At 39.5% G+C, this 17598-nt stretch overlaps 3 protein-coding genes and 1 non-coding gene across 5 annotated transcripts; 1 reads left to right on the forward strand and 3 right to left on the reverse strand.

The window, feature by feature from the left end:
* Nucleotides 1-2376: 2376 nt before the first annotated feature.
* On the reverse strand, nucleotides 2377-8912 carry LOC130734435 (uncharacterized). Of its 2 annotated transcripts, XM_057586863.1 has the most exons (4): nucleotides 8245-8912; nucleotides 6728-7565; nucleotides 5423-6458; nucleotides 2377-2855 (listed from the first exon to the last, which is right to left on the reverse strand). In XM_057586863.1, the coding sequence occupies exons 3-4, from the start codon at nucleotides 6421-6423 to the stop codon at nucleotides 2675-2677; spliced, it is 1182 nt and encodes a 393-aa protein (XP_057442846.1). In that variant the 5' UTR covers nucleotides 6424-6458; nucleotides 6728-7565; nucleotides 8245-8912; the 3' UTR covers nucleotides 2377-2674. The 2 variants fall into 2 exon arrangements, with proteins under 2 accessions (XP_057442846.1, XP_057442847.1); XM_057586864.1 differs by lacking the exon at nucleotides 6728-7565 and having other exon boundaries at nucleotides 8245-8855.
* Nucleotides 8913-11131: 2219 nt separating this feature from the next.
* On the forward strand, nucleotides 11132-12820 carry LOC130733174 (uncharacterized). Its single transcript, XM_057585287.1, has 2 exons — nucleotides 11132-11858; nucleotides 12301-12820. Coding segments are annotated over exons 1-2 (522 nt in total). The 5' UTR covers nucleotides 11132-11856.
* A 110-nt stretch (nucleotides 12821-12930) lies between these two features.
* LOC130733180 (protein FAR1-RELATED SEQUENCE 5-like) lies at nucleotides 12931-15304 on the reverse strand. Its single transcript, XM_057585294.1, has 4 exons — nucleotides 15177-15304; nucleotides 14010-14094; nucleotides 13030-13927; nucleotides 12931-12944 (listed from the first exon to the last, which is right to left on the reverse strand). Exons 1-4 carry the CDS (start codon nucleotides 15302-15304, stop codon nucleotides 12931-12933), a joined length of 1125 nt encoding a protein of 374 aa, XP_057441277.1.
* Nucleotides 15305-17102: 1798 nt separating this feature from the next.
* LOC130734905 (small nucleolar RNA R16) lies at nucleotides 17103-17184 on the reverse strand. The gene has a single exon (XR_009018240.1). It is a non-coding gene; the product is annotated as a small nucleolar RNA R16 (small nucleolar RNA).
* Between the last annotated feature and the right edge of the window lie 414 nt (nucleotides 17185-17598).

The raw sequence follows: 17598 nt of genomic DNA on the forward strand, positions 1-17598 counted from the left end.
TAAAATAGTCAAACCCACCAAATGAAGTATACACGTAATTGTAACAATAGAATGTTCAAATTTTAATGCTGATAATAAATCCATTTTAAAAAAATGCTGATAATAAATCTAAGGTTTTAATATATTTTAAGTTGTTCCAACTTTGTGCCTCGATTGTTTGGCTCATCATCACTTGTTCACAATAGGATTCAGCCCATAGCGCCCGTTGACCAAAGCGGACAAAGCCAACAGAGTCAATCGACAGTAGACAACTTCAAAGCACATAAATCGAATTGCACTTCGCTACAGAGGCTTCTCATGGTTTCCACGAAAGGATCAGAATTAACCCTCTAGTTCATTGGAGATATTTACATGAGAAGAGTCTAGAACCTTGTACGTGGTAGAGGAAACAGATAAACATCAATCAGGGAGTCCATCTACGCCATCCAACGAGCTACGAGAGATAGCGTCCTCTGTGACCATCCAACATTCTTGCGTCCAATGCTAAGCTCGCCAATGAATTTTACCCTACAAGATGGTGACATGCAGTCAATGTCACTCTATGACATGTATGAAAGGAAACTACCAGTGTAAGAACTCCCTATAAATGTAGATTTACGTCAAGGCTCAACCTTGAGTTTGTACTTGATTAATATGGTTATAGACATCCTTACCAGAGAAAACCATTCTAAATTGCATGTTGTTTGCGAATGATGTTGTTCTAATTGAAGATTCAAGAGAAGTTGTTAATTCTAAACTTGAGGTATGGAGGAAGACTTTGAAAACTAAGCGTTTTGGATTAAGCATAAGTAAGACGGAGTATATATCTTTCAATTTTAGTAAGATTAATGTTGGAAGTAATCCGAAAGTAAAAATTGGAAACATTATACTACAAGTGTCACTATTGAAGTACCTTGGATCACTATTGAAGTACCTTAGATCAATTATACAATTTTCATTCTAGAACCATGCTTCGGTGGCGATCAATGCATTGGATGGTGTTTTGGTTGAAGGTGTTTCTCTTTTAGCCAACCTAGCTCGGTTCCCCCGTAAGATTGGTATTGATTATGTTGTTGGGAATTCTGGTGGAAAGGCTTTGAGGTTGAAGGGTATGCATCGTCCTCTTGTTCCCCTCTTGGAAGTACGAGGTGAAGATGGTCTATGCTTCTCCTTCTACAATTTATGTTGTTGTTGTTGGGATCCATGTTGCAACTCTGTTCCGGAAAATTGTCTTTAGGTTGCGTCTTGGGTGATTTGGAGGAAGTAGACAATGGCTTGCAGTGCTCTCCTTCTTCTTCGATTAGCAACATGGAGGGGGGTTTTAGTTGTTGGCGAGAATTCCTTTTTACGACCAATTGATGACTCTAGGGATGTCTCTTTTGAGGGGAATGAGATCATGCCCCTTCCTTGTGAGGGTCCTGGTGGGGTGGGCTTGTCGCATTCTAATCCTCTTTTTCAGGAGTTGCTTCTAGCTTCGGAGAAACCTATAGGTACTTTTGATCGTGAGTGTGTGGAGGAAGGGCCTTCGAGAGCAGTTGAGGGGGTGGTGCGCCGGAAGAGAGGTCGGCCTTAGAAAGTCAACACAAGAGAAAGGAAGAATAAGGAGTTTGGAGCTTCAATAGAAGAGGATTCCGAGATTCTAGCGATTGAGGCTACGATTGCAAAGGGTTCATATCTGATTCTTCCTAAGGCTGTTGGATCTGTTGGTGACATGACGAGAGCTAGAAGGGATTGGTTATTGGCCCAGCAACTTGGAGTTGTTTTCAATGGGATTGATGAGGAAGCTATTCAGAGTTATATTGAACACCTTCTAGCTAACCATTCAAGGTTATATGGAGGATCTTAGAGGCTGCTGGATCTGTTGGTGACATGACGAGAGCTAGAAGGGATTGGTTATTGGCCCGACAACTTGGAGTTGTTTTCAACGGGACTGATGAGGAAGCTATTTAGAGTTATATTGAACACCTTATAGCTAACCATTCAAGGTTATATGGAGGATCTTAGAGGGGTTGTGTTTTTTTTTTTTGTGTAGATGGTTGGTTCTTTGGTTGGCTTTTGTTTGTGTTGTTTGGTGTTTTTGCCCGGTTCCTTTTTTGTTTCTCCCCTTTGCTTTTCCTATTGGTTCTTGATTATTGTATAGGGTGGGACTTTGCTTGGGTTTGTTATGGGTTGTTTATCTTGGTTCTTGGGGTTTTTTCTTGGCTTTTTCGCGATCTACTCTCTTTTTGTTGTAGGTCATTCTTGCTTGTTTTCTCTCTTTGAGAGTTTGTTACCTACTGGTTAATAATATTTTTACTTTCTAAAAAAAACGATCACACTATCAATAATATCTCTAATAATATGGTTTATGATCGAACACAATGACATAGTGGGATCCATATAACTGACATTACATAATGAGATGACCGGATGAGGCTTGTTGTAATAGATATTGAAACTGACATAATAATTTATTTACAATTAAGATGATTCATCACTATTTGGTGCCTTCTCCTCGTCCCACCAATAAGCATAAGACTTTTGAAATGACATGTGAAAATTTAATTGGTGAGATAGAGAATAAGATGAGAAAAGATGTTTTTAATCCCAGAAGAAAATACTACTCTTTGGCGCTAACAGTACCTGAGAGATTTGTACACACATAATTCCATTTCTTAACGCTCGAGACGGAGCCAATTGCAGTGCTTGCTGCTAGTCAAGGAAAAAAAGGATCTTCATTATTCTTGTAAATCTCATAAAGTTGCTTTGAGTAGCGAGTAGCTAGTGTTCTGCATTCTTCAACTGCTTCGGGGTCATACTCTTGCAGCTCCTCCACAGACTTCTTTAAGCCACCACTAGGATCTCCTTCGGTGAGGTACTCGCCCAAATCACTACCTCTGCAAAATAGAAATTTCAAGCGAGAAGACATAAGGAACTGACTAAAAATTATCCAATTCAAGAAAGAGTATGGACGTGCTAGAATTCATAGAATATTGTTATTATATAATATTAGATAGTATCACAACTGATTAGTTACTTAGTCTTGTCAGTTTGTTTGTTTGTTACACGGTTAGTTGGTTAGAGCTAACATCTTTAGATTAGTTTAGCATGTTATCTCGGGAATGGAAGATTTATATCGTTCATGATCCTCGTGAGAGCAATTTGGTTGCTAATGCCTTGGTAAGACAAGCAACACGAGATGCGAGTCCGTGTATGAACTACTTGAGCTATCATTCGAGGACAACTTTAAATATTCAGAAAATACCAAAAAGAATATGTTTTATCTTTATTTTTCTATCTGTTAAGATTTACCAATGATTCACTACCTTCTCTCCATTGAGAAGGTCCACTAGACCTCATACACAACCTCCACATTTACAAGAATCCACGTGCACTGTCCAGTATCCTATTCAGGATTAAATTACTTATGATCATCTTAATGGTTCATACAAGGAGTTTGTTCATCAGGTTTCCTCCACTTACAAACCCCAATATTTTCATCAGGCAGTACAAATTCCAGAGTGGAGGCAGCTATGGCTGAGGAGATTCAGGCCCTTGAGTCCAATCATACTCAATCACTTGTTCCCTTACCACCACACAAGCAAGCTATTGGATGTAGGTGGATCTACAAACTGAAATTTCGGGCTCTTGGAACTGTGGAGAGATACAAGGCACCCTTAGTGGCAAAGGGGTACACTCAATAGGCAGGGGTTGATTTCCTAGAAACTTAGTCCAGTAGAAAAACTCACCACAGTTAGAGTGTTGCTTTCTATTGTTTGTGCAAAAATGGTGGTCCCTATTACAACTGGACATTAGTAATGTTTTTTTAAATGGTGACTTGTTTGAGGAAGTCAACATGGACCTCCCTTTGGACTATCTAAGCAAGGTAGCAATGTGCTTTGAAACTTCATAGATCTTTCATCTTTGTATGGTCTACGCCAAGCTTTTAGGCAATGGTTTACAAAATTCTCTGCTTCTCTGGCTCAGTTTGGATTCAAGCAAGCAACAAGTGATTTATACCCTCTTCAGTAAGGGTTCAAGTATTTCTCTTGTTGTCCTTCTTATAGTTGCTAGCCCTAACCCAAAATTGATTCAAGAGGTTCAGATCTAGTAAGCTAAGAATTTAAAACTAAGGGTGTTAGGAGATCTAAAATATATTCTAGGCTTTGAAATTGCTAAGTCACCAAAAGGAACTCTGCTATCCCAGAGAAAGTATACACTGCAGCTACAAGTTCTGCCTACGGATCCTGACCTAAAACACACAGAAACTTATGCTGAACCTCTCTTGGATGTTTCTTTATATAAGAGATGGATTGGCCGTTTTATGTATTTAACAATTTCGTTTCCTGACATTACTTATGCAGTAATAAGCGCAGCCAGTATATGTCAAAACCACGCACTACTCACAACCTCAAGCTTACTGCTTTCACCAATGCAGATTGGGGAGGATGTTTGACTACAAGGAAATCCACCACTGGATTCATGGTCTACCTTGGAAACTCTTTTGATACCCTGGAAATTAAAAAAAAAAAAAAAAAACCAACCGTGGCACGCTCTTTTGCAGAAGCAGAATATACAGCACTGGCTTCAGTAGCATCCGAATTGATATGGCTGAAACAATTACTTAGGGTGTTTGGTTAGCTCACTGATTCAGACATGGTCTGCAGTGGTAATGTCCCAGCCATTGCCTTAGCTACAAATCCAACATCCCATGAAAGACCACAGCATGTTGATACATGCATTTCATTTGAGAACATGTAAATTCTGGGTTCTTGATGCTCAATCATGTGCCTTTGCGACATCAATTTGCTGATTGTTTAACCAAACCATTACCAGCATCATGTTTTAAAACTCTAATGTTCAAGTTGGGAATTCTTGACATCTATCTTCCAACTTGAGGGCGAGTACCACAACTGATTAGTTATTTAATCTTGTAAGTTTGTTATTTTGTTACACTTTTAGTTGGTTAGAGCTAACAGCTTTAGATTAGTTGAGATTCAGTTAGCTAGTCAGCAAGTTAGATACACTGTAAACTACTTGTATATGTATTAATCTGTTGATTAATGCAAAGATAACATTTCATTTTCTACAAACTCATTAGCTTAATAAGTGTAAATTAAATCTCTGTGCAGCATTTGAACTAACATGCTCACAACTTGCCTAACCAGCAGAAAAACTCTAATACAATGTTTAATTGGAATCATGTGATGGCTAAATGCTTTCAGGTCTTGCATCAAAGGAGAATATTAAGAAATATTTCCTCCTATCCATATTGAAAACATATATTCTCCAAAAGGAGCACCACTCACATAAAGAAAATAAAGAATTTTTTAGCATTCTTTATGCAGGCTGAGAGTCGTATAAAAATAACTAAAAGAAAGAACACAATTAAGTAAATAAAAAATTGCATAATTGAAGACAAGCAGGAATCCCTAGTGCACATTGTATTATTTTCTGTGCTTACCTGGGAGCATCACACTTGCTGAATCCACGGTTGTTGTGACACATTGATTCCTTGCTCATCTGTTCCTCGGAAGTTTGCTGTTTGTAAAGAGAACATACAGCCTTCATGCACAATTCTGAATCCTTTCCAAATTCTGCAAGCATGTCAGCCTGATATTCCCACTTCATTGCATTCTTTTTCCTCCTCTGAATTTTTGATAATATCTTACCGAAGTTCATTTCCCCATCGGATACATCTTGTAAGTTACTGGAAGCAGAGTCCACATCACTGTTAAATTCATCTCGTGATGACTTGCTACAAGTGACTTCACAATCAAATACATCAGAATCATCATCATCAACGATGAAACTACCCGTGCTTTCTTCCTCACCGTCTGACAAATCTTCTACTGATTGATCATTATTTGCTGGAACACTTTGCTGATGCTTGGCCCTATGGCGTCTGCGTGAAGACATTTTATCATTGTGGATTTTGCTTAAACATTCTCTCAGAGGTTGTAGACGGCGCCGCCTAATCTTTACATTGTCAGTGACCTTGTCATCCTCTGAAATAGCAGCAGGCAATGAACTATCCTCTGACATAGCAACTCGGTCAGCACTTGCTTTCTGAATATGGGTCCTTTTAAGTTGACTAATTGGCAAATTATCATCATCACTTTCAGACTCACTTGTAACAACATTACAAGTTCGTTTCCTCTTAGTATTAGCAACAAATAAGGGTTCTTCACTAAAATCTAAATTTTCCTCATTGTTTTGGGCACAACTGCCGTGAGAGTTCTTTCCTTTTTCTGCTGCAAAACTTGTTGAAATGAAAATATTTCCGCTAGCCTGCCTATCTGGTACTGGGTCCTGAGTAGGCTCATCATCGCTATCACTGATATCAATTACACTGCCAGGAGTAGACTTTGTATTGATGGGTAAAGATGGAATCATCTTTTTGCTGGGACTCTCTTCAGTTTCAAATGCCAACTGTTTTATACCTTTCTTTTGAGGTAGCACCATAGAACTTCTGTGAAATATGCCATTAGAAGGTGTGCCTGCAACGAAGCCCCACAGATATTGAATTACTAAGTGGAGACAGCTAACAATCTAATAATCAAGAACTCAATAAAAGCACAATCAGTTAGTCCTGACACTAGGAGAATTGATTTGATTATAAGTTCTAAAGATAGAAGTATATACCACTAAATTGTGAGCAACAACATAAAAAAGTAGCGCATAAAATATTTGTAGATCCCACTGTTTTAGTTAACTGCTACTTAAGTTTGTGAAAAATATTGACTACAGAAATTTAAAAGCTATTTACCAAATAAATAAAAGTTCTAGCAGTCTAGCACCATTATGAGTCTGTTTGGTTACTAACTTATTGGAGCTTATCTACTAGAAAAAACACTAAATAAGCTCCAATAAGTGCTCTTTGGGCATACATCCAAACAGATTCTATGTTACCAAATGCCTTCTAATTGCATATCTCGAATTTCTTTAGAAGGAGAAACCCAAGAAGAATCATCATTGCTCAAATCTGTGACTTTCTCCTGATTCTGCTGGAAATCAAAGCTTGTATCAAGATGCATATTTTAATTAGCACAAATCTGTTTCTTTTCTTGCTTCTTTCCATTTTCTTCATGATAACAACTGCCATTTCCCATCTCCAACGGTAAGGCCCGTGAATCCAGAAGCTTGTAATTGTCTTTGCAGACATCAAACTCACTCTGAGCCCTTTCTGTCTGACATTCCAAAACTTTTTTTTCTGTCATTTCCTGAACAGCCTCATTGTCCTTTTCCAAATCAACAATTGGTGTTATTCCTCTCTCTTTTTCACCACTGACATCCTCTGGCCTGTTAAGTCCTTGACTCACCATCTTCAAAACTCTCAGCTCATCTTCAAGTGCAAACTTTTCTCTCTCCAAGACCTTGACTTTAGCCTTAAGAGTTTCACAATGATCCTTTTCCCTTTGAAGCTCAACTTCTAACTCCCTACACCTCACTTCAGCTTTCTTGCTTCTCTCTTCCAATTCATTACCCTGACAATTTTGCAAAACACTACCGCCAACAATATTGAGGTTTAACTTCTCTTCCTCTTTTTCCACTTGTGCTATATTTATCTCCATCAGCCTCATTCATAAATACTTTTCTCTTAAGTTCTGCATTTAAAGTTATCAAAAATAAGAAGAGAGATATACAGATTGGACATTCAAGGGATAAAGAGGGTTGCAGGGAAAGATCAAGAAGAGAACTTTAACATTATACAAAGAGCACATGCAACTAACAGCAAATCAAAGTATTTCTTTATGCCAACATGGGTCGGCACACCTGGCCGTCAAGACCCGGGTTTGAGCCTCACCCCCCAAGGGTGTGAGTTCGAATCCCCATGCAGATAGAAATACCAAGTTGGTGGACACTCCTACTCAAGGAGATCCTCTGGCGCTCCGGCATGTCACTGAAGTATGTTGGCCTCCATAGGGGAATGTAGGCATGGAGGCGCGCCTCTCTCAGCCAGCCCTACCATTTTTTCTTTCCAAAATAGAAGTGTTTCTTTACTTAAATGAAATCTTAACCAAATTCTTTTATCACTCCTAAACCTCTTCTCTACTTAAATCCCTTTTCCCCTTGATCTTCCCTTTCCCCCACATTAAGGAACCCAATTTCTATTCTCCGTTATTCTTTTTCTATTCCAAAATTACTAACTTTTTAGCAAGCAGTTGTAATAAGAAAACGATGCACATCAATGAACACATCAATGCTCATCAAGCTAATCTCTCTATTCAACAACAAAATCGAAAAGAAAAAACAAGAAGATGTAACTAAGAAAATTGAACTTACATTGGAGACGAGAGAATCAGACAACGAACTGAAATTGTCGCAATTTAGAATGGCGCTGTCACTGTAATGAGTGCAATTTGGGGTGTGTGTGTGTGGAGGGTTTTTAGGAGGGAAGAGAGGAATGGAGAGGGCAAAAATCCCTCTTAATTCAACTTTGAAAGGGTAAGTTGAAAGTGTGGAATAGGGAGGTTTTTGGGGATCTGAAGTCAAAAAGGGAGAGGGTTGTTCAACAAATAAATCAGCTTGATGTTAGAGAGGAGGAGGTGGGGTTGTCTCATGTGGAGGTGGAGACCCGTCGGCGTCTTCTTAGTGAATTTTGGGATGTTCTAAAATCCCAGGAATCACTTCTGTGTCAGAAGGCCAGGTCTAAGTGGATTGAGAAGGGTGATCAGAATACTAGTTATTTTCATGCCTCGATCAATTGGAAAAGACGTGCAAATTCCATTGTAGGCCTGTTGGTTGATGGGGTTTGGGAGGAGAATCCGGAGAACATACGGACAGTAGCTAACTCTTTTTTTGAAAACAAGTTCAAGTCAGAAAGGTGGGATCGACCAGTCTTGGATGGGGTTCAATTCAGGGTACTTTCAGCGCAGGACAACTCTTTGTTGGTGTCTGCTTTTTCTGAGGATGAGATTAGAGAGGCAGTTTGGGCTTGTGGCGGGGACAAGAGTCCGGGACCAGATGGGTACAATTTTAAATTTATTCAAAAATTCTGGGATGTTCTGAAGGTTGATTTTTTTAGAACTGTGCTTGAGTTTTGGTCTAGAGGGGTGTGGCCTAAGGGATCAAATGCGTCTTTTATCGTTCTTATCCCTAAGGTTCCCTCCCCCCAACACCTTGGGGAATTTCGGCCAATTTCTTTGATTGGATGTATTTATAAAGTGATTTCTAAGTTATTGGCTGCTCGCCTAAAACTTGTTCTTGGAAAAGTTATTGATGATCGACAGTTTGCTTTCCTTGGTAGTAGGAATATGTTGGATAGTGTGGTGGTAGTAAATGAGGTTCTGCATGAAGCGCGAACCCGGAAGAAGCCAACTATTATCTTCAAAGTGGATTATGAGAAGGCTTATGATTCTGTTCAGTGGGAATTTTTGTTTTATATGATGAGAAGAATGAAATTTGACGAGAGGTGGATTGGGTGGATTAAAAGTTGTCTTGAATCTGCTTCTGTTTCTGTTTTGGTTAATGGCAGCCCATGTAGTGAGTTTAAAATGGAGAAGGGACTAAGGCAAGGTGATCCACTTGCCCCTTTTCTATTTCTAATTGTTGCTCAAGGATTAAATGGGTTGTTTTTAAATGCGGTCAAATTGAGAAAATTTAGAGGATTCAAGGTAGCGGGTCAAGAATCTGTGGAGGTATCTTTATTACAATTTGCAGATGATACGATATTTCTGGGGGAAGCCAGTTTGCAGAATACAGTGACCATTAAATGTGTGTTACGGTGCTTTGAGCTAATTTCTGGTTTGAAAGTTAATTTTAACAAGAGTAGGTTAGCTGCCATTTCAGTGGATGGAGCTGATTCTCATCAGCTGGCGTCAATTTTGCATTGTAAGCTCATGAGTGTCCCGTTCATTTATCTAGGCCTCCCTGTAGGGGGCTGCCCGCGGCGTAGCAGGATGTGGGATCCAGTTGTTCAGAAATTTAAGGCTAAGTTGTCTGCTTGGAACATGAAATCCATATCCTTTGGGGGCAGGATTTGTTTAATTCAGAGTGTGTTGTCTGCTTTGGCACTCTTCTATCTCTCTTTTTTCCGAATGCCAGCTGGTATTGTGAACATCTGTAATAAGATCATGCGGGATTTCTTGTGGGGAGGTGGGGGTGAGGTGAGGAAGATTGCTTGGGTGAAGTGGTCTTCTATTTGCAAGCCTAAAGAAGCAGGAGGTCTTGGTATAAAAGATTTGGACCTTTTTAATAAATCTCTGTTGGGCAAGTGGAGGTGGAGATTTTTGACTGAGCCTGAGAGCCTTTGGTGTCAGGTTATTAAGGCTAAGTATGGTGGAATGTCAACTATGAAGGAATCTCTGTGGTGGAAAGATGTGAAGGCTTCGTGTTGTGATGATGATGGTGATTGGTTTGATTTGGGAGTTCAAAAGATTGTTAGGGGAGGAAATGATACAAAATTCTGGCATGATGATTGGGTTGCTAGTGGAAAGCTCTGTGTTAAGTATCATAGATTATATAATTTGTCCAGGCTCAAATATGAAAGCGTACAAAATTGTGGTGAATGGGTCGATGGGGCTTGGAGTTGGAAGTTGAGATGGAGGAGGCCACTGTTGGGGAGAGAATTGCAGTGGTTAAATATGATGCTAGCTGAAGTGGGGAGAATTAGTCTTATGGAGGGGGTGACTGATAAGTGGTGTTGGCTCCCAGGCACAGATGGTGGTTTTACAGTTAACTCATTTTATTCTTTTTTGCAGGCACCGATGTTATTACCTCCTGATCAAATTTTTGCCCGGGTTTGGAAATCAGTTACACCATCCAATGTGAAGACTTTTTCGTGGAGGCTCTTATTGGATAGAATTCCTTGCCTCATGAACTTGAGGAAGCGCAAGGTTTTACAGACTCAAGAAGAAACGATCTGTAAGCTGTGCTCTTTGGAGGTGGAATCAACTGCTCACCTTTTGTTCTCTTGCCCAATTTCTTTGGATATTTGGAGGGAGTGCTACCGGTGGTTGGGTATTTGTACAGTCCTGCCAAGAAATCCCAGAGACCATTTATTGCAATTTCATTTTGGCGGGGATCAGAAACAACAGAGAGGGGCTGATTCAATTTGGTTGGCGGTGGTGTGGTCGAACTTATTTTTAGGAATGGGGTGCTGGATATTCCTACAATTATGGAAGTGATTAAATGGAGATCATGGATTTGGATAAAGCATAAGACCGGAAGGCTTAGTTGTTCTTTATTTGAATGGTCTTCTTACCCCATTATTTGTTTGAAGGAACTGTAATGTCACTGGCCTTGCAGTGTTGAGTCCATGGATATTGGTTTTGAGTATCAGTTTAGGCAACAGAATTGGGTTGTTTGTGGCTTTTACTGTATCAGGTATCTGCTGGGGTAGCTGTTGAGGTTTGGTGTTTGTTTTTATTTTTCCTTCTAGACTCTCTTTGTTGTATTATGGGTTGAGTACCCCTTGTACTCCCATTAATGCATTTCTTTGCTTATCAAAAAAAAAAAAACTTTGAATTTTGAGGTATTTCATTACATTCTATTCCATTTTCTTTCCAAGTGAGAGAACCTCATATTAAATAGGCAGAGACTATTTGCGCCCCCTTTTTTGCTAAGTCCGCCATCCCCAAACACGCGAAAAGACTAAAATACCCTTCAGTAATTTAAATTTAAAAAAAAAAAACTACCTTATCTCTACAAACCCTCCCCCCTCTTTCAACCGTATACCATCTTCCTCTCCCACCCAATTTCAAAAGTTTCAACCCTCACAAAATCAAGTCTCTCAAACCCACAACCAAGTCAAGAAGAGGAAGAGAAAGGAGGACAACCAGTAAGAAGAAGAAGTAAGAAGAAGAAGTTGAAGTAGAAGAGGAAGAAGGAGACCAAGTCAAGAAGGAGTAACCCACAAAATACAACAACAACCCATAACCCACAAGAAGAACAACAATGTAAGTTATTTCTTACAAGTTTTCGAGGCTTAGGTTGTATTTCGTGTTAAATTTCAGTCCCTCGATTTGATTCTGCAATGGGAGGAGGTTTCGTGACTTTCCCGCACTCTAAACCGCGGACAGGTTTTATGGCTACCGCATGTTTAAGTGCGGTACGCCTGTCAAATCTTTTATACCTACCGCATGTTTAAGTGCGGTACGCCTGTCAAATCTTTTATACCTACCGCAAGTTTAAGTGCGGTTAGCCTGTCAAATCTTTTATACCTACCGCAAGTTTAAGTGCGGTTAGCCTGTCAATTTTTTTTTAATTCTCTCTGAATTTTCTCTGAATGTTTATAAATTATTTTTTATGTTAGCAAACTGTTGTTTATGTTAATAAACTGTTGTTTATGTTAATAAATTGTTGTGCATGAATATTAATTTTTGTATTTTTAATTTTCAGGCCTCCTAGGAAAACTGCCCGTGTTGTTGGTCCTTCTACTGAACCTACTGCTCCACGGGATCGTAGCTCCACTCATGCTTCTAACCGCAAACGGTCAGAAGAGGCTAATAGAGGAAGGGGTAGAGGAAGGGGTCGAGGAAGGGGTAGAGGAAGGGGTAGGAATGCTGAACAAGAGCCTGTTGTACAGGATCAGCAGGATGATGAGATTATGGCTGATCAGCCGGATGATGACACTGAGGCGGAGGAGGAGACTAGTGGTGAGGAGGAGACTAGTGGTGAGGAGGAGGCTGAGGAGGATGTCGGTGCTGACCTCGAGGCGGAGTTTGATGAGGAGTCTGGTGATGAGGACGATGAGAACAGGTTGTGGTATGAGGGAGGTCCGTTTGACCTTTGCTTGTTTACTAAGTATGGCGAACATATAGCTCGTGACATATGGAGGTCATACAAGCGGCCAAATTATGAGACTAGACTAGAGGTGTGCTCAAGACCTATAATCATGGGAGGATGTGTCATCCTGTAGTCCATCATAGCAGTAAGGCAACCAGTTAGTCTCAATGTAAGTCCAGAGCTCACCGGTATTCGACATAGCACCCACAGCTTTATCATACTCAACCTCGTTGGCAGCATACATCAATCGATTCCATCTATCAGTAATGTCTTCACGTGTCTCAATGTCTTTCACAAGTTTCTTCATCTCGCCAGTTACACTCTTAAGTACATGAAACTGACATAGAAGACAGCGAGCTGCGGGAAAAACAGTTTCCAATGCTTCCATCAAAACTTGGTCTTTGTCTGTAACAAAGACCTTCGGCAGATTGTCCTCATTAATGATCAAGTCTTTTAATCTATTCACAGCCCAAACAACCTCATCCTTTTGCTCATTCTGCATGTACGCAAAAGCAATTGAGTATGTCAAATTTGTCGACGTAACCCCCACCATCTCAAGTAAAGGGATCCTGTACCTATTGGTCTTGTATGTACTATCCAGAATCACAACATGAGGAAACTCATTGAATAAGTGAATGGAATCAGGGTGTGCCCAAAACAAAGATCTGACCACATCAGTACCATCCTGCACCCTGGACCAATGTGCGTATTTGTGTTCTTCCAACAACTTCATCAAGTGTTGCATCTCGGTCAACGATCCCCTCTTCAACCTGTTGTATGCTTGCTTCTCATTGTAAATCTGTTTAATTCTAGTCAAGTTGGTTGGGTTGTGTTTCCTTATAGCAATCAAAATATCACTGGCCTTGACCCTTTCTTCAATCATTTCTCCCACCATCGCTTTTTCCTCTGGATTTAGACGGCCAACATATGAGTGACCCTGCAAAACCTCAGCAGTGTCATGATTATGGATCCCACTATGCACAAGCACCGTCCACATTTTATCTTTATTACTACGCCTTGCCCTTAGCCTGAATGGACAATTACACTTCTTAGTTCCAGTCCGATTTCGCTTTAACACCGATGTGGATGGTTTATATTTGCCGCCACGCTCACATCCTAGTGTCATCACGGCCCTCCTTTTGTCAGATCCATAGTCCGACTTCTGAATAATAATAACATAGCCATGCTCTTTACCTACAGCTTTGGCCCAATTAACAAGATCTTTGGAGGATTCAAAAGCCTACAACATTTAAAAACTCAATTAAGTATACATCGCATGACCTACACATAGTGCCTAACTTGTTAAATTGAACAAAACTTACTTGGCTAGTGGTGAAAGCTTTTGTAAGATCCACAGAAGGCACAATCTCCATATTGGGCCTATTTACTTCCTCAGGTATCATTATGCTGCAATCAACAAAATAAGCTCAATCAATCTAAAAAACTTTGTTCTGTCCGCACTTTAATATGCGGCAGCACATATTTGCCTTCCGCAGTTTAACTGGCGGACCTATTATTCCAACATATCACTTTCCGCACGTATGTTAACGGGAAAATCAATTTTATTTAGATAGTAGCAGTACCAGAACTTAAGACGATTGAAATGACTAAGTTTTTTTGACTTCCGCTAACAAGTTAGCGGAAGGTATAAATTTAACACGTCCGCACGTATGTTAACGGGAGTGTGTAATTTGTTTCATTCCCGCAGTTTTAAGGGCGGGACTATCCAGTTACGTCAGAAAGTCGCGAAATCGCGATGGAAGCTAAAAAAAGCTGAAAAAAAGCTCGGAAAAAGGTAAAAACTTACATGGGTAAGCTTCTATTCTTGACTTGAGATCACCCAAAAGAGCTTGGGGGTGGAGGAGTGGAGGAGTGGAGGATTAAGAGGAGAGTGAGGAGGAGGGTGAGGAGGAAGAAGGAGATGGTGTGTGGGAAGTAAAAATTAAATATTACCTTTTTATGTTTTTTTTACTAAGGGCATTGTTGGAATTTTTAAAACAGGAGATGGCGGACTTAGCAAAACAGGGCGGCGCAAATAGTCTCTGCCTATTAAATATTTTTAGGATTAAAAATATTTATAGATACTGTGGGTGAAATCTAAATTTGTCCATATAGATTTTTTGTGATATTTTTTGTTGTATGAAAATTATTTATATTTGAAATTAGTTCTCATGACGACATCATAGAACTTTTTTTTTTTATGTTGACGCCATAGAACTTAAATGATCTAATTTTTGCTTTGTCACTAGTTAATGTGATCATTCTATACAGATTAAGGAATGTTCACGTAGACTTCGCAAAATATAAGTTGTGTATGATAATGTCGCGTCACATGAACATATTACAAATATAAAAAAATAAGGGACCAAAAACATTGTGAAATTTTTGAGAGACTAATTTAAATTTTACTCTATTATACTGGGATTAAAATCATCTAACTCATTTTTTAATTTTATTTTTAAGTTGCTTGTGAAAGTGGGTCAACCCACCAGTATTCTGAAGTTGGTGGTCTTTGCTTGAGCAACATTCGCCTCCCACCGCATATGGACTGTGTTAAATCAAACTCATATGGTAGCTTTAAGTTGCAAGCTAATTGTATGGGTGGTGGTGCTGTCATTAGAAATGATAAGGGTCATTGGGTAGTTCGTTTCGCAAGCTTTACTATTAGGGGAAACCCCTTCTTTTAAGAGGCTTGTGCTCTGCGTGATAGCCTCACTGCATCATGAAACTAAAGATTTAAGAAGGTAATGCATGAGGTAGACTGTGTTGAATATTGATCTTCTTACCTTCTTGGCAGCTACTGACAGTTTGAGATTTCACCCAACTGCAACCATCTTGAAGGAAATTAGGCAGTTGCTAGCTAGGTAAGGACGAGAGTGACCATCTTAATCTCATCCAGCGTGGTTGCAATGCTCTTGCGGATTGGTTAGCTAAATGGGGTGCTCACTCTCCTCTCATTGGTGTCAGTTTGATGGAGGTTCCTCGATAATGTTTAATATGAGTCACTAAGAAAAGTGTCACATGTTATACCACTAAATAATTTAGGAATTTTTTTTGCTTTTTCGAGTTCATTTATAAATTTCAAACAAGTCCTTTTACTTAACATGATATTCAACCACCCCCACAATCTCCCACCACCCGTGCCACCATCACTACCACCTCCAACCACCTGTCCTCCAGCTTCGGCCACTCATCGTCGATAGCCTCCCTTCACCGAAATCACAGACTTGTACAGACCTAGCCCAAAATAACCAAGCTCCATGTTAAAGACTGTAAACATTGCACATTCACCTGAAATATTAACTATAAAAAGCAACCTTAACTCATCTCTTCAGTGCTTCCTCACATCTGTACTTCTATGGAAAACAACACTACACTCTTCTTATAAGTTTCTTTGTGTGTGAGACTGTGAGAGAGAGAGAGAGAATTGGACATGATTTGACAGAAAGGGTTTCGGGGTGAAAGAAGATTGGAACAAAAGATAATAGAGATTCATATGTTTTCCCCCTTCCAAATTCATACTCAAGCTTTTAAGTATTTTTAGAGAGTTGATATCTGATTTTAATTTTCTATAAATACAAAATTCATTCTTGTAATTTATTGATCCTCGATGTCAAACTAAAACTCTTATTCTGTGGTTCATAGATTGATGGCCATCCAGTAAGGATCAATGAATGATTTCTACAATAGACAGTCTTCTAACCAGTTGCACACAACTGTTTTAAGAATCTAACAGTTGTAAAATACCTGTGGTCGTATACCATGAGTTATTTTTTAGGCTTAATGACACATTTGCTCCCTCATCTTCATCATTGTGCAATTTACCTCCCTCGTGTTTAAAACGGGTGATTTTAGTCCCTCAAGTTTTAATTTGTGAAAATTGAATCCCTCCGTCAATTTGCCGTCCAATTTCAGACGGAATTCGCTGATGTGTCATTTACTAATGACGTGGTTCTGACAGATTGACAACTTGGATGCCATTTAGATGCCACTTGGATATCCCTTCACTAAATAAATAAAGGCTTAATTACAATTTTGGTCCCCGACGTTTACCAATGCCACGATTTTGGTCCCCCACCTAATTTAATTACATGGATGGTCCCCGACGTTGTAGGTCGTGTGCAACGTTAGTCCTACCGTTTATTTCTTAATAGAGGAGGCTTACGTGGACGTCTAGTTGGAGAGAAAAAGGAGATATGAGGAGGGAGGGAAGCACGTGAGTATCACGTGAACTCATGTGCATTGTGCAATCAATCATAGCAGAATGCACTCATCTCAGATAAAAAACAACAAAAGAATACAATTATTTGCTTTAAATCAGAAGAAATCACAATAAACTAAATGCAATTCCTGTAGAAACGAAATCAAAATAAAATTGAATAATCCAATCTAAGATTGCAATTAAGAAAACGAAAAATAGCATCAGATAATAAGCGGAGTTGTTGTGTACACATGAAATTCGGTGTAGCATAAAAATTATCTTTTTCATTTGCCAAATCAGAGTGAAGATTGAAAAGGAGAAATCCAAAAGGAACAATGCCAGTTTGCCAGGAGAAACCCAAACAAAACCCACACTCCTTCATCCCCTTTCTCTTCCTTTCAACAGATTTGTCATGCAATTCTCCCCATGAACCTTTCTGCAACGAGAGTGTTAGCAATTGGGGCACTCGAACCCAGGTACCCTAAAGCCTCAAGAACAACCTCGAGACTGTGAATTAGTGGGCTTGATTCATGGCGGAGGAGCAGAGGTCAATGTGTATCGATTTCGGTTGGTGAAGCTTCATCAGTGGTTAAGTTTGGGGTTTAGTTTGAAGAGGGAACCTTCTACTTTTTCTCTCTGACTCATAAATCCCAATTATCTCCCTCTTTTCCTCTCTAATTATAGGTTATTTACTATGGATGCTTGTGGCG

The sequence above is a fragment of the Lotus japonicus genome, chromosome 1 (assembly GCF_012489685.1).
Source record: "Lotus japonicus ecotype B-129 chromosome 1, LjGifu_v1.2".
In the NCBI taxonomy this organism is placed as follows: Eukaryota; Viridiplantae; Streptophyta; class Magnoliopsida; order Fabales; family Fabaceae; genus Lotus; species Lotus japonicus.